The sequence below is a fragment of the Triticum aestivum genome, chromosome 7A (genome assembly GCF_018294505.1).
Source record: "Triticum aestivum cultivar Chinese Spring chromosome 7A, IWGSC CS RefSeq v2.1, whole genome shotgun sequence".
NCBI classification, from domain to species: Eukaryota; Viridiplantae; Streptophyta; class Magnoliopsida; order Poales; family Poaceae; genus Triticum; species Triticum aestivum.
Genome location: NC_057812.1, coordinates 520,243,444 through 520,255,390, shown reverse-complemented (window position 1 = coordinate 520,255,390; position 11,947 = coordinate 520,243,444). Strand labels below are relative to the sequence as shown.

General features: G+C 47.0%; 1 protein-coding gene across 2 annotated transcripts; it reads right to left on the bottom strand.

Annotated features, from left to right (window-relative positions):
* Positions 1–6,146: 6,146 nt before the first annotated feature.
* Positions 6,147–11,025, bottom strand: LOC123147949 (peroxidase P7). Of its 2 annotated transcripts, XM_044567284.1 has the most exons (4): positions 10,735–11,025; positions 10,470–10,649; positions 9,800–10,371; positions 6,147–9,513 (listed from the first exon to the last, which is right to left on the bottom strand). In XM_044567284.1, the coding sequence occupies exons 1-3, from the start codon at positions 10,939–10,941 to the stop codon at positions 9,820–9,822; spliced, it is 939 nt and encodes a 312-aa protein (XP_044423219.1). In that variant the 5' UTR covers positions 10,942–11,025; the 3' UTR covers positions 6,147–9,513; positions 9,800–9,819. The 2 variants fall into 2 exon arrangements, with proteins under 2 accessions (XP_044423219.1, XP_044423218.1); XM_044567283.1 differs by having other exon boundaries at positions 6,147–10,371.
* Positions 11,026–11,947: the final 922 nt, after the last annotated feature.

Below are 11,947 nucleotides of genomic sequence, written 5' to 3'. Positions count from 1 at the left end.
TGGCCATATCATATCACAAAGCACTTGCTGCAAAAACAAGTTAGACGTCCTCTAATTGTTGTTGCAAGTTTTACGTGGCTGAAATAGGGTTCTAGCAAGAACGTTTTCTTACCTACGTGAAAGCCACAACGTGATTTGTCAACTTCTATTTACCCTTCATAAGGACCCTTTTCATCAAATCCGCTCCAACTAAAGTGGGAGAGACAGACACCCGCCAGCCACCTTATGCAACTAGTGCATGTCAGTCGGTGGAACCGGTCTCACGTAAGCGTACGTGTAAGGTTGGTCCGGGTCACTTCATCCCACAATACCGTTGAAGCAAAATAAGACTAGTAGCGGCAAGAAAGTTGACAACATCTACGCCCACAACAAATTGTGTTCTACTCGTGCAAAAGGAACTACGCATAGACCTAGCTCATGATGCCACTGTTGGGGAACGTTGCAGAAAACAAAAATTTTCCTACGGTTTCACCAAGATCCATCTAGGAGTTCATCTAGCAACGAGTGATCGGATTGCATCTACATACCTTTGTAGATCACACGCGGAAGCGTTCAAAGAACGGGGATGAGGAAGCCGTACTCGACGTGATCCAAATCACCGGAGATCCTAGCGCCGAACGGACGGCACCTCCGCGTTCAACACACGTACGGTCAGCGTGACGTCTCCTCCTTCTTGATCCAGCAAGGGGGAAGGAGAGGTTGAGGAAGATGGCTCCAGCAGCAGCACGACGGCGTGGTGGTGGTGGAGCTGCAGTACTCCGTCAGGGCTTCGCCAAGCTCTATGGAGGAGGAGGAGGTGTTGGAGAGGGAGAGGGAGGCACCAAAGGCATGGGGTGAGAGGCCCTCCTTCCCCCCCACTATATATAGGGAGCCTAGGGGGGCATCGGACCTAGGAGATGCAATCTCCTAGGGGGGCGGCGGCCAAGGGGTGGGGGGCTTGCCCCCCAAGCAAGGGGGCGCCCCCCTTTAGGGTTTCCCCTACCCTAGGCGCATGGGCCCTAGGGGAAAGTGGCGCCCCAGCCCACTTTGGGCTGGATCCCTTCCCACTTTAGCCCATGGGGCCCTCCGGGATAGGTGGCCCCACCCGGTGGACCCCCGGGACCCTTCCGGTGGTCCCGGTACAATACCGGTGACCCCGAAACTTGTCCCGATGGCCGAAATAGCACTTCCTATATATAATTCTTTACCTCCGGACCATTCCGAAACTCCTCGTGACGTCCTGGATCTCATCCGGGACTCCGAACAACTTTCGGGTTACTGCATATACATATCCCTACAACCCTAGCGTCACCGAACCTTAAGTGTGCAGACCCTACGGGTTCGGGAGACATGTAGACATGACCGAGATTGCTCTCCGGTCAATAACCAACAGCGGGATCTAGATACCCATGTTGGCTCCCACATGCTCCTCGATGATCTCATCGGATGAACCACGATGTCGAGGATTCAAGCAACCCCGTATACAATTCCCTTCGTCAATCGGTATGTTACTTGCCCGAGATTCGATCGTCGGTATCCCAATACCTCGTTCAATCTCGTTACCGGCAAGTCACTTTACTCGTACCGTAATGCATGATCCCGTGACCAGACACTTGGTCACTTTGAGCTCATTATGATGATGCATTACCGAGTGGGCCCAGTGATACCTCTCCGTCATACGGAGTGACAAATCCCAGTCTTGATCCGTGTCAACCCAACAGACACTTTCGGAGATACCCGTAGTATACCTTTATAGTCACCCAGTTACGTTGTGACGTTTGGTACACCCAAAGCACTCCTACGGTATCCGGGAGTTACATGATCTCATGGTCTAAGGAAAAGATACTTGACATTGGAAAACTCTAGCAAATGAACTATACGATCTTGTGCTATGTTTAGGATTGGGTCTTGTCCATCACATCATTCTCCTAATGATGTGATCTCGTTATCAATGACATCCAATGTCCATAGTCAGGAAACCATGACTATTTGTTGATCAACGAGCTAGTCAACTAGAGGCTTACTAGGGACATGTTGGTGTCTAAGTATTCACACATGTATTACGATTTCCGGATAACACAATTATAGCATGAATAAAAGACAATTATCATGAACAAGGAAATATAATAATAATCCTTTTTATTATTGCCTCTAGGGCATATTTCCAATAGGTCTTGCATTCCTCCAGCTCCTGGGACAGCCTAGTATTCTTCTCTGTAAGAACCTGCACAATAAAGATGATCCTTAAATCGGTTCTGCTAACTGTTTCAAGTCTCAGGGGCTACTGATACATACAAATTGTCAGATTCACTCACCCGTACATCCTTTACATACTGATCCGTGGCTCTGGCTAGACCATCTTGAGAGGCACGGAGGTACGCCTCTCCAGAATTAAAGGCATCGAACGCCTCTGGTGAGAAACAAGCGTCACGAAGTACGGCCCGGCGGCACCTATGATTCATGGTGCTTTCCACTTTTGAGTTTGTAGCAGATAACCTATCTGCATCCTCTGTAGGGGGATTATCCGGCGCCTGCCCCATATCGGCTTCTGCCTCTGTGTCCGGTCCTGGTGCCCGACTGGTGGAAGCGTGATCGGCGACATCGCCGGACATATTCCGGCGAGCGTTTTTTCTGTTAAAGAAACACTGGCGTCATTATATTTTGAGAAAGACGACAACCACGGAGCGGGGTTTGTTGTACCTTTGCGCCGGCGTCTCCGTCCTAACCGCCTTCCTTTTTGGCCTACCTGGCCTCGGCGCCTCCTATTGGCGCGTTGCCGCAGGGCGTCCTGAATGCCTTCCCTGTAAAAAGGCCATGTGAATATGGTGGGTGAAGTGTCTAAAAGGGGATCCTACTTTTTTGAGCTGGGACTTTTCGGTTTTTCTTACGTGCGATGCAGGGAGCAGTCCAGGATAGTCGGCAGTAATGGCCACCATGGCATCGTCGCAGCTTAACTGATAGAACTGCCGGTTTATCAGCTCCACGGAGATAACCGGATCTTCTTCGAGTCCGGAGTCGAGGGCCCGGTCTGGGTCCTCCGGTTGTGGAGAAGGGCTGCAGACCTCCTTTATGGCCTTTCACAGTTCCTGCCATAAATTGGCAAGGTGAATACTTACAACGAAAAACGCGGGAAGATGGAAGTAAGGGGATATAGCTTACCTAGCTTGGAGGATTGTACATGGAGAATCCGTCCCGTGGCTTGATGCGGGTGAACTCCTCCTCCTCTCCCTTGAACAGTTCGGACAGCATTTTGGCTAATACGGCAGCATCGCCCGGACCCTTACGCCCATAGCAGGTGGCGTCATCCTCCCCGTTGAAACACCATAAGGGATGCCCACGATATTGAAGTGGTTGCACCCCCGCATTATGCAAATCGACATAACTTCGGTTATTGTCAAACCTAACTGAATCAGTGCCTTAATCCGGCTCATCAGATAGAGGACTTCTCTGTTGTCTTCCGCCTAGGGGCTCCGCGGGCGCCAACTTCGGTGCTTCTTCAGAGGAGCATTGTTGAACTCAGGAAGACCCCGCCGAACAGGGTCCGGAAGGGGAACGTCCTCCATATAAGACCATTCTGAAGGCCAGTCTTCGGACGACTTCTTCGGGGTACCGGACAGATATCCGGTATCGGCGATGCGCCATACTTCGGCTCTGCCCACTTGATAAAGTGATTCCCTCTGTGTGCGAGGGACAAGGCAAAATAGCCTTTTCCACAGCTCGAAGTGAGCCTCGCAGCCCAGGAACAACTTGCAGAGAGCAACATAGCCGGCGATGTGTAGGATGGAGGCAGGGGTGAGATTGTGTAATTGGAGGCCGTAGAACTCCAGGAGCCCGCGGAGGAACGGATGAATTGGAAATCCGAGTCCCCTTAGTAAGTAAGGAACAAGGCAAACCCGTTCCCCCATGGAGGGACAGGGAAAGTTCTCCGCTTGCTCCCCGCCATTGTAGGTGGCGAGCCCGGCTCGAACGGGCACCATGTATGTCGAAGGAAGAAATCCTTTGGTCTGCAGTTCGACCAATCGACTATGTGGAACTGAACGCATCTCCCAATCACCAAGCTTAGGGCTACGGGGCGGGAGGAGGAGCTGCGGAGGTTGGCCATGCTGGAATGGATCTTTCCGAAACGCGCTCTGATGGATTCTCGCTGAGGGAGGATGGTGTGGATCGGATCTAAGAATCCCAATCCCTTTAATAGACAATTTATTTATCTGGCTAGGGGGGTGAATGTAAAAATGCCCTGGCGCCTCGTATTCGTTCGAGAAATTGCCCTTATTGGGCGCAGAAGCCAAGAGGACATTTATAGGGCCGGATACTATTTACAAACACTTGTAAATTGGAGAAGAGCCCGCCTTGCAATGCCGAAGACAATACTGCGCGTCGGACTCGTCGTCATTGAAGCCTGGTTCAGGGGCTACTGAGGGAGTCCTGGATTAGGGTCTCCGGACAGCTGGACTATATCTTTCAGCCGGACTGTTGGATTATGAAGATACAAGATTGAAGACTTCATCTCGTGTCCGGATGGGACTCTACTTGGCGTGGAAGGCAAGCTAGGCAATACGGATATGTATATATCCTCCTTTGTAACCGACCTTGTGTAACCCTAGCCCCTCTGGTGTCTATATAAACCGGAGGGTTTTAGTCCGTAGGACAACATACAATCATACCATAGGCTAGCTTCTAGGGTTTAGCCTCTCTGATCTCGTGGTAGATCTACTCTTGTACTACCCATATCATCAATATTAATCAAGCAGGACGTAGGGTTTTACCTCCATCAAGAGGGCCCGAACCTGGGTAAAACATTGTGTCCCCTGCCTCCTGTTACCATCCGCCTTAGACGCACAGTTCGGGACCCCCTACCCGAGATCCGCCGGTTTTGACACCGACAATGGCACTCGGGCCCTAGTGACAAGCATTAAGCATAGCAAAGTCATAGCAACATAAATCTCAAAACATAATGGATACTAGGGATCAAACCCTAACAAAACTAACTCGATTACATGATAAATCTCATCCAACCCATCACCGTCCACCAAGCCTACGATGGAATTACTCACACACGGCGGTGAGCATCATGAAATTGGTGATGAAGGAAGGTTGATGATGATGATGATGATGATGGTGACGGATTCCCCTCTTCGAAGCCCCGAACAGACTCCAGATCAGCCCTCCCGAGAGAGATTAGGGCTTGGCGGCGGCTCCGTATCATAAAACGTGATGAATCCTTCTCCCTGATTTTCCCCCGAAGTGAATATATGGAGTTGGAGTTGAGGTCGGTGGAGCGTCAGGTGGCCCATGAGGCAGGGGGCGTGCCCAGGGGGTAGGCGCGCCCCCCATCCTCGTGGACATGGTGTGGGCTCCCTGGCCTTGATTCTTTCGCCAGTATTTTTTATATATTCCAAAAATATTCTCCGTTGATTTTCAGGTCATTCCGGAAACTTTTATTTCTGCACAAAAATAACACCATGGCAATTCTGCTGAAAATAGTGTTCGTCCGAGTTAGTTCCATTCAAATCATGCAAGTTAGAGTCCAAAACAAGGGCAAAAGTGTTTGAAAAAGTAGATACGATGGAGACGTATCATGGGCTTGTTTGGAGGCTATAGAAGAAAAAAATTGTACCGGGCCCAGTCGCGCGTCGGAACAGTTTTCATTAAAAAAACTGAAAATGAGGAAAAAAAACTATATAGGGATAATGTTATTTCTTCAATTTTCCTAGACTTCAAGATAAAGTTGGTTCCACAAACTTTGGAAGGTTTGAATTCAAACTTATTTGAACTTGATTCAAATTGCCAACATGGAAAGTACACAAATCAATTCACACAAACAGCCATAACTTTATTGCAGATTACAAATAGGTTACAAAACATTAGACGATTATGTATGTATTTCTTAACCCCACCCCCCGCGCGGTCCGGAAATACTTGTGGGGGAAATGGATGCATCTAGACGTATTTTAGTTCTAAATACATCCATTTCTTTAACAAGAATTTCGGATGAAGGGAGTACAATACTAGGTATAATAGGCAAGTAATCCCCCCCCCCCCCCCCCCGCTAATGTGTTTTAGTCTGTGAAGCCAATTTTTTTAACATAATCACATTGTGTTGCTACTTTGATGATTGATATTCGTACATATAAACAATCCTGCGGTTATTTACTGTTAGAGTTCATCCACAAGTAGAAGGCTTCACCTAGATTCAAGAGGATTTGATTGTACACATGTTTTTGAATAAACATATGACTACAAGTCAGAAGTTGTTATACACATGCCACAAGAGATTTTATTGCATCAAGCAAACATACTTCAAATGTGCATGTCACTTATTTTTGGATAGCCATTACTACACTATAGTTGACCCCTTATGTTCTCACATCAGATTTTTCTAGCCGGATTTAGAATATGACGCAAGGTGGACGTCACTACCGCCATTGACGAGGGCAAAAAGGAATATAAGTCGCAATACATGTGGGGTATTGTGTTGAAATAAAGAACAGAGACAAGTGTGTATTGGCGAGGAGGGATGGGATGTGATATGTTTTGTTATCCTGTTGCAACACACGAAAAACATCAAATGTGTATGTCACTTATTTTCAGATACCTATCACCGAATTCCCCACTATAGTTGACCTCTTATGTTCTTGCATCAGATTTTTTTTCTAGCAGGTTGATGAGGGAAAAAAGGAATATAAGCGGCAATACATGTGGGGATTTTGTGTTGAAATAAAGGATAGAGACAAGTGTGTACTGGCAAGAAGGGATGCAATGTAATATGTTTTGTTTTCTCGTTACAACGCACGGAAAACTTCAAATGTGCATGTTACTTATTTTGGATAACCATTACTGAATTTCCCCCACTATACTCTTTTTTAACACAGTACAATCGAAGTCGCTCACATACACGAGCATACACTCACCCCTAACAACTCACGCACGCATACCCTACCCCTATGAGTATCTTCAAGAGACTGAGCTGACATATCTTGATATTTTACGAAGTATATTTTTGCATCGGATTTTTTAGCAGGATTTAGAATATGACGGAAGGTGGAAATCACTGCCATCTTTGATGAGGGTAGAAAGGAATATAAGCGGCAATACATGTGGGGTATTGTGTTGAAATAAAGGACGGAGACAAGTGTGCATTGGCGAGGAGGGATGGGTTGTGATATGTTTTGTTCACCCGTTGCAACCCACGAGCATTTTTGCTAGTAAGAGCTCATAGGGATACAATGTACTCCCTCTGTCCGAAAATACTTGTCATCAAAATGGACAAAAAGGGGTGTATCTAGAACTAAAATACATCTAGATACATTTCCTTTTATTCATTTTGATGACAAGTATTTCCGGACGGAGGGAGTAGATCCGAAGGATTAAGGGCCCACATATAGCGTCCTAAAGAAAGTTCTAGAGTATGCTTAGCAAGGCTACGTGCCTCAAGATTAGTTTCTCTTCCTTCAAAGATGAAAGGACAACAAGAGAACTGCTAGGATTGTAGGATTGATCTCCTTAATAATGCTAGAGTGTAGCCCACCAGTAGTTTCATGGATATCTTTGATTACGCCTTGACAGTCTGAAGCTATTTGTATGTCTGCAAGTGATAAATCAAGGGCAAGTGAGAGCGCCTCTCGACAAGCCAAAGCCTTCAATGATATTGGGTCAGTCACACCTTGACATTTTACCGCCTCAGACGGACGGGGGAGGAACGTACGTGTTGGGATGGATGCAGAGCGTTCAGCCCGGCTAGCCGTGAAGAATGCGGTTTGTTTGGATCGTGACTAGCCTCAGCTCGGCCTACATATTTTGTTTGAAAAAGCATGTACTCAAAAGGTGCACAAAACATTGACCAGTGATTTTTCTCCGAGATCTCGAATGTTTTTTTGTGGATGAAATTTTGCAACAACTGCACTTTATCATGTTTGATATTGTAAAGTTTCAGAATATTTTTTTGGAACACGCTTGATACGTGTGTTTTTAGCTTTTTCTGTAAACCCGGGTGTAGCACACCCAGATATAGCCACATCTTTTCATTCATTGTTGCGTTGGCAAGTTCATAATGTTTTCCATATGCATTTTTTATTTTGGCAAGTTCTGTCTTTTTTTAGTTGTGGTTATTTCCACAAATGATTGGGATTTTTATTTTGTCTTTTTCTGACAATGGAATTTTTTTCGTCTTTATTTAGAGAGGAGACTGTCTCTGTTCCATGAAAACCTAGTACTAGGTAGCAGGCACGTGTAATAGAGAAGCAAATAAAATTGCTCATGAGGTCACTAGATTAGCTAGATTTTCTTTGATTTCTGATTGATCTGAGAAAGCCTTAAATGAAATCGTAACAGTCCTCATAAACGATGTATTGGTTATTTTTAATAAATAAAGTATCTGGATTTATTTCAAAAAGTAGGTAGCAGGCACGGATAATCGTCTTCTTACATTGCTAAACATCTCTATTGACTCTGTTATATTAGTACATCATGGAAACGTATTTTGAAATGTCATAAAATTCTGGCAAAATGTTTTGCGCGTACACCTCGACATTCTATGTGCTCGCAAAGTCGTTTTACGAAAAAAACAGCTTTTATGTCGCGTGTGAAAAAGACAAAATTCAGTGTTAAAAATGGCTTTTCACGACATTTCTTTGTCTTTTTTACGCAAGTCACAGAAAATGCCGGTTTTCCACAAAAACTTGGCGTGCGCACATAGAATATTAAAAGGTACACATCAAATTTTTGTTCAGAATTTTTTTGACATTTTAAAATGTTTTTCCGATGGCAAGAGCATATGCTTTCATGTGCCAAAGTGAATTTATGTAGATTATGTTCTTTAAAAAAACAAGTGTTTACTATGATGGAGAAGTAAATTCTCGCATCTACCTGAAATATTAGTGAAGACACGCAATGCACGTGCACACTTACTAGTAAACCAAAGAGCACCATGACAAACCTGTAGCTTAAGGCCTTTCTTAGTGCTCCATCATGTGCTAAGCATGTCACATAAGCAAAAAAAATGACATGGCACAACAATTAAGGAGGGGAGAGAGCATTTTGATGACCCCAGAAAGAACCAATGCCAAGCGCGTGAACCTAAGCAAACCACTTAAATGAAACAACTTGACCAATGCATGAAAGACTTTAGGTGTTAACTCATTAAATAAAACGAGCTTAGCAACAATAAGTTAAGCACCTATATATTGGGGAGTTAAGTTGATAAGCTATTTAATGCACTTAGCACCTCATCTAAGCACATTTGCATTGGAAGAGGCCTAAGAGAAAGCAAAATACCTCTAACATTTATCAAGTGATCAATGGACAACAACTTAAATGCATGGACATAGTAATATTCAGCATGTTCATGGAGTAGCCCATTTCATTGTCCAAACATTTATCAAATGGTCAATCGGACAACCTAAACTTAAACCCTTGTACTCTCGAAAATAAAAATAAACCCTTAACATTTTTTTTGCAGGAGACTTATATAAACCCTTAACATAATAGCATTCATCATGTTCATGGAATAGCATGCTCCATTGCCCAGCCAAACATCTGTGAAAAGGATTGACAACAACAGACACATCGTTATCACTATTGCAAAATGGTGCGAGACAAACTCTAAACAATTGGGCAGCATAAATCCACATCCTAACGAGGGGATATACGTCTTCTTGAACGAGATGAGAGAATTCCCCAGAATCTTGAGAATCGGGTTCAAGATTCCGGAAGAAGTTGGGTGAAGGATCGATTCTTAAGATTCTGGGAGAATCGGCCAAAAGAACTGGGCCGAAGAACGCTATGGGTGCGCGCGGCCCCTTTTAGTAGTAGTAGTACATACCAGTCGGTTCATCGGATGAGCTAGCTGTTGACGACATGGCAGTTGGCCCTGATCTCGCCGGCGCTTCCGGTGAGCGGATGTATGTTGCCCATCTTCACCATCGCCTTGGCGAAGTCGGTCCGGAAGAGCGCGGGGTTGGCGCCGTACTGCCGCACCAGCGCGTCCTCCGACCCTCCGTCGAAGAGCGCCTGGTCGGAGTGGAACAGGCCGCGCTTCGCCAGCAGGTTCCGGTAGTAGGCGGCGTCGAACGCCGAGGGGGTCTGCACGTCGATAGGCGCCAGGTTGGCGTTGCCGGAGCTGGGGCACGTCCGCCGCCGCAGCGCCGCGAAGGACGGGTCGATGTTGGCGTCCCTGTAGATGCGGGCGTTGAAGTTCAGGCACTGCGCCAGGCCGATGGTGTGCGCGCCCGACAGCGCCGTCATCTCGGCCGGCGAGAGCCCCTGCCTGCCGAACAGGGAGATCAGCGTGGCCAAGCCGGCGGTCGGCGGCGGGAGGTTCACGTTGGCCAGAGCCCGGCTCGCCGTCGTCGAGTCGCGACGGCCGAGCGGCACTCTCCAGGTCGGCCCGCCCAGCTGCATGCCGCCAAACAGTTTCATCAGGACGAGCGACAGTGCGCACTAGCTAGAAGAAGAAGCAGCTCCCGATCGAGCCGGTGAAGTTTTGCACGCACCAGGAACGTCCCGTCGCGCGCGGTGAGCGCGAGGATGTCGGCGCAGGAGACGACGCCGGGGCACGCGGCCTCCACGCTGGCCTTGATGGCGTCGATGACACCGAAGCCACGGATGGACCCATTGTTCGGTGCGGCTTGCTTCTCGCCGCCGGCGTCGAGAAGAACCGAGCCGTCACAGCCCTGCAGTACATGCATGTCAGAATTATCATGCGAACTCAAGTATAGACTGTGTAGTCAAGTACTGAGACGAGTCATCAGTCATCACCTGGACGAAGCAGTCGTGGAAGAAGAGCCTGAGAAGCGAGGCGCCGACCCGGCGCTCGTTGCGGATGGCCTTGTTCATCCCCGCCCGCACGATGGCCTCCAGGTTGGGGCAGGAGGCGGAGTAGAAGGTCGTCGAGAGCTGCGCGTGGGCGGCGCAGGAGAGGAGCCAGACGGCGAGCAGGCGGTGCAGAAAGGTAGGAGCGGCCATGGCGGCGATCAGGTTAATTGGATTAGAGATGCCTAGCTCGCAGTGAAGCTGCTCTGACAGTGTGGTGTTATTGATCACTGGCTTCGGACAAGCTCGCCTATTTATAGCTCTTCCAAGCAGCGGTGCATGCATGATTATTTGTGACTGCGGTGCGACGGCATCCGGATGGTAGGAACTGGGACAAACACTCAAACAGCATCTCCAACAGATTCCAAAAATTCCACGCAAAAAGAAAACAGATTCCAAAAATAAATAAATAAATAAATAAATAATCATCGCTGGGCCGAAGATATTGCAAAAGAGATACTCCCTTCGTCCCATAATATAAAAACATTTTTGGCACTACACTAGAGTAAAAAATGTTTTTATATTATGGGACAGAGATAGTACAACATAATGAACATGATCAGCTAGTCAATTTGTGGACTGTACTAAATTTTCTCAACCTTGACGATTCTTGGCCAGATGTTTTCGAGTGGAGATGGTCCATGGGAGCCTACTCGGCTAGTTCGGTGTACAAGTTGTTGTGTCAAGGCTTGGTTAGATTACTTGGAGCTTCAGCCATCTGGAGGTGTTGGGCTTTGTTGAAGTGCGAGATCTTCGTCGGGCTTGCACTCCAGTGCAGGTTGTGGACGGCAGATCGGCGCACGAGACAGGCCTGCAAGATGATACTTCAGCTTGCTATCTTTGTTTGCAGGAAGAGGACACGGTGGCATCGCTGCTTTGCTTGTGGGAGACGAAAGATTTTGATTCAATGGTCGTTTTGGTATGAAACTTGTAGAAGCAGCACAATGCTAGAGTTTTTAGGAATAGAGAGCAACAACATTCTGTGAGGGAGCTTGTTCTAGCGATATTGGAGGCGTTGAGCATTATGGAGAAGTGGCGGCGCGGTGTGTTTAGAGGATTTTATGAGAGTATAAATTTGGTAGAGTAGGTGTGAGTGTGGTAGTTTTCCCAATGCATTGTTCACCTTATTTCAGGGTCTTGTAATTATATTTCTCTCTTC

Excerpts from the sequence above, each read along its gene's own strand:
- LOC123147949 (XM_044567283.1), bottom strand. The coding sequence starts at position 10,941 with ATGGCCGCTCCTACCTTTCTGCACCGCCTGCTCGCCGTCTGGCTCCTC. Across the intron at positions 10,650-10,734 it reads TCCACGACTGCTTCGTCCAG|GGCTGTGACGGCTCGGTTCT; the intron begins GTGATGACTGAT and ends CATGTACTGCAG. Across the intron at positions 10,372-10,469 it reads CGCGCGACGGGACGTTCCTG|CTGGGCGGGCCGACCTGGAG; the intron begins GTGCGTGCAAAA and ends GGCGGCATGCAG.